Below are 1,731 nucleotides of genomic sequence, written 5' to 3' on the forward strand. Positions count from 1 at the left end.
GCCTATTCCACAAACGTACTCTTCTGATGAATCTGATGAAGAGTTCGTTTGTGGAATAGGCTTCGTTGCGTCAAGTGGAGATTTTGGTTTGTCGTCTGGTTTTGAAAATGGTTCTATAGGCTTAACACCTTTGTCTTCTGGTTTGGCAGCAAATGGAACCAAGGGTACACCTGGTTTGACATCAGCCATTTTAGGTTTGTCGAACTCTTCATCAGATTCATCAGAAGAGTACGTTTGTGGAATAGGCTTCGGTACGTCAACTGGAGATTTTGGTTTGTCGTCTGGTTTTGAAATTGGTTCTATAGGCTTAACACCTTTGTCTTCTGGTTTGGCAGCCAATGGGACAAAGGGTACACCTGGTTTGACATCAGTCATTTTAGGTTTATCGAACTCGTCATCAGATTCATCAGAAGAGTACGTTTGTGGAATAGGCTTCGTTACGTCAAGTGGAGATTTTGGTTTGTCGTCTGGTTTTGAAATCGGTTCTATAGGCTTAACAAAATTGTCTTCATGTTTGGCAGCAAATGGAACCAAGGCTACACCTGGTTTGACATCAGCCATTTTAGGTTTGTCGAACTCTTCATCAGATTCATCAGAAGAGAACGTTTGTGGAATAGGCTTCGTTGCGTCAAGTGGAGATTTTGGTTTGTCGTCTGGTTTTGAAATTGGTTCTATAGGCTTAACACCTTTGTCTTCTGGTTTGGCAGCAAATGGAACCAAGAGTACACCTGGTTTGACATCAGCCATTTTAGGTTTATCGAACTCTTCATCAGATTCATCAGAAGAGTACGTTTGTGGAATAGGCTTCGTTACGTCAAGTGGAGATTTTGGTTTGTCGTCTGGTTTTGAAATCGGTTGTATAGGCTTAACACCTTTGTCTTCTGGTTTGGCAGCAAATGGAACCAAGAGTACACCTGGTTTGGCATCAGCCATTTTAGGTTTATCGAACTCTTCATCAGATTCATCAGAAAAGTACGTTTGTGGAATAGGCTTCGTTACGTCAAGTGGAGATTTTGGTTTGTAGTCTGGTTTTGAAATTGGTTCTATAGGCTTAACACCTTTGTCTTCTGGTTTGGCAGCAAATGGAACCAAGGGTACACCTGGTTTGACATCAGCCATTTTAGGTTTGTCGAACTCTTCATCAGATTCATCAGAAAAGTACGTTTGTGGAATAGGCTTCGTTACGTCAAGTGGAGATTTAGGTTTGTCGTCTGGTTTTGAAATCGGTTCTATAGGCTTAACAAAATTGTCTTCATGATTGGCAGCCAATGGAACCAAGGGTACACCTGATTTGACATCAACCATTTTAAGTTTCTCGAAATCTTCATCAGATTCATCAGAAGAGTACGATTGTGGAATAGGCATCGTTACGTCTAGTGGAGATTTGGGTTTGTCGTCTGGTTTCAAAGTCGGTTCTACATCCTTACCACCATTGTCTTCTGGTTTGGCAGCCAATGAAACCAAGGGTACACCTGGTTTGACATCAGTCATTTTAGGTGTGTCGAACTCTTCATCAGATTCATCAGAAGAGTACGTTTGTGGAATAGGCTTCGTTGCGTCAAGTGGAGATTTTGGTTTGTCGTCTGGTTTTGAAAATGGTTCTATAGGCTTAACACCTTTGTCTTCTGGTTTGGCAGCAAATGGAACCAAGGGTACACCTGGTTTGACATCAGCCATTTTAGGTTGGTCGAATTCTTCGTCAGATTCATCAGAAGAGTACCTTTGTGGAAT

The 1,731-nt window shown here is 41.7% G+C and overlaps 1 protein-coding gene across 1 annotated transcript in view; it reads right to left on the reverse strand.

Moving 5' to 3' along the window:
- Window positions 1-1,722, reverse strand: part of LOC118732421 (pollen-specific leucine-rich repeat extensin-like protein 1) — a gene marked incomplete at its 3' end in the record, with an annotated part of 2,554 nt that extends 832 nt beyond the window's left edge. The window contains exons 1-2 of the mRNA XM_036461554.1: window positions 641-1,722; window positions 20-454 (exon numbers count right to left, since the gene is read on the reverse strand). Coding sequence (XP_036317447.1) covers window positions 20-454; window positions 641-1,677 — 1,472 coding nt within the window. The remainder of the gene's footprint in view (window positions 1-19; window positions 455-640) is intronic.
- Window positions 1,723-1,731: the final 9 nt, after the last annotated feature.

The sequence above is a fragment of the Rhagoletis pomonella genome, unplaced genomic scaffold, assembly GCF_013731165.1.
Source record: "Rhagoletis pomonella isolate Grant_MI unplaced genomic scaffold, Rhpom_1.0 Rhpom_scaffold_19934, whole genome shotgun sequence".
Lineage (NCBI taxonomy): Eukaryota > Metazoa > Arthropoda > Insecta > Diptera > Tephritidae > Rhagoletis > Rhagoletis pomonella.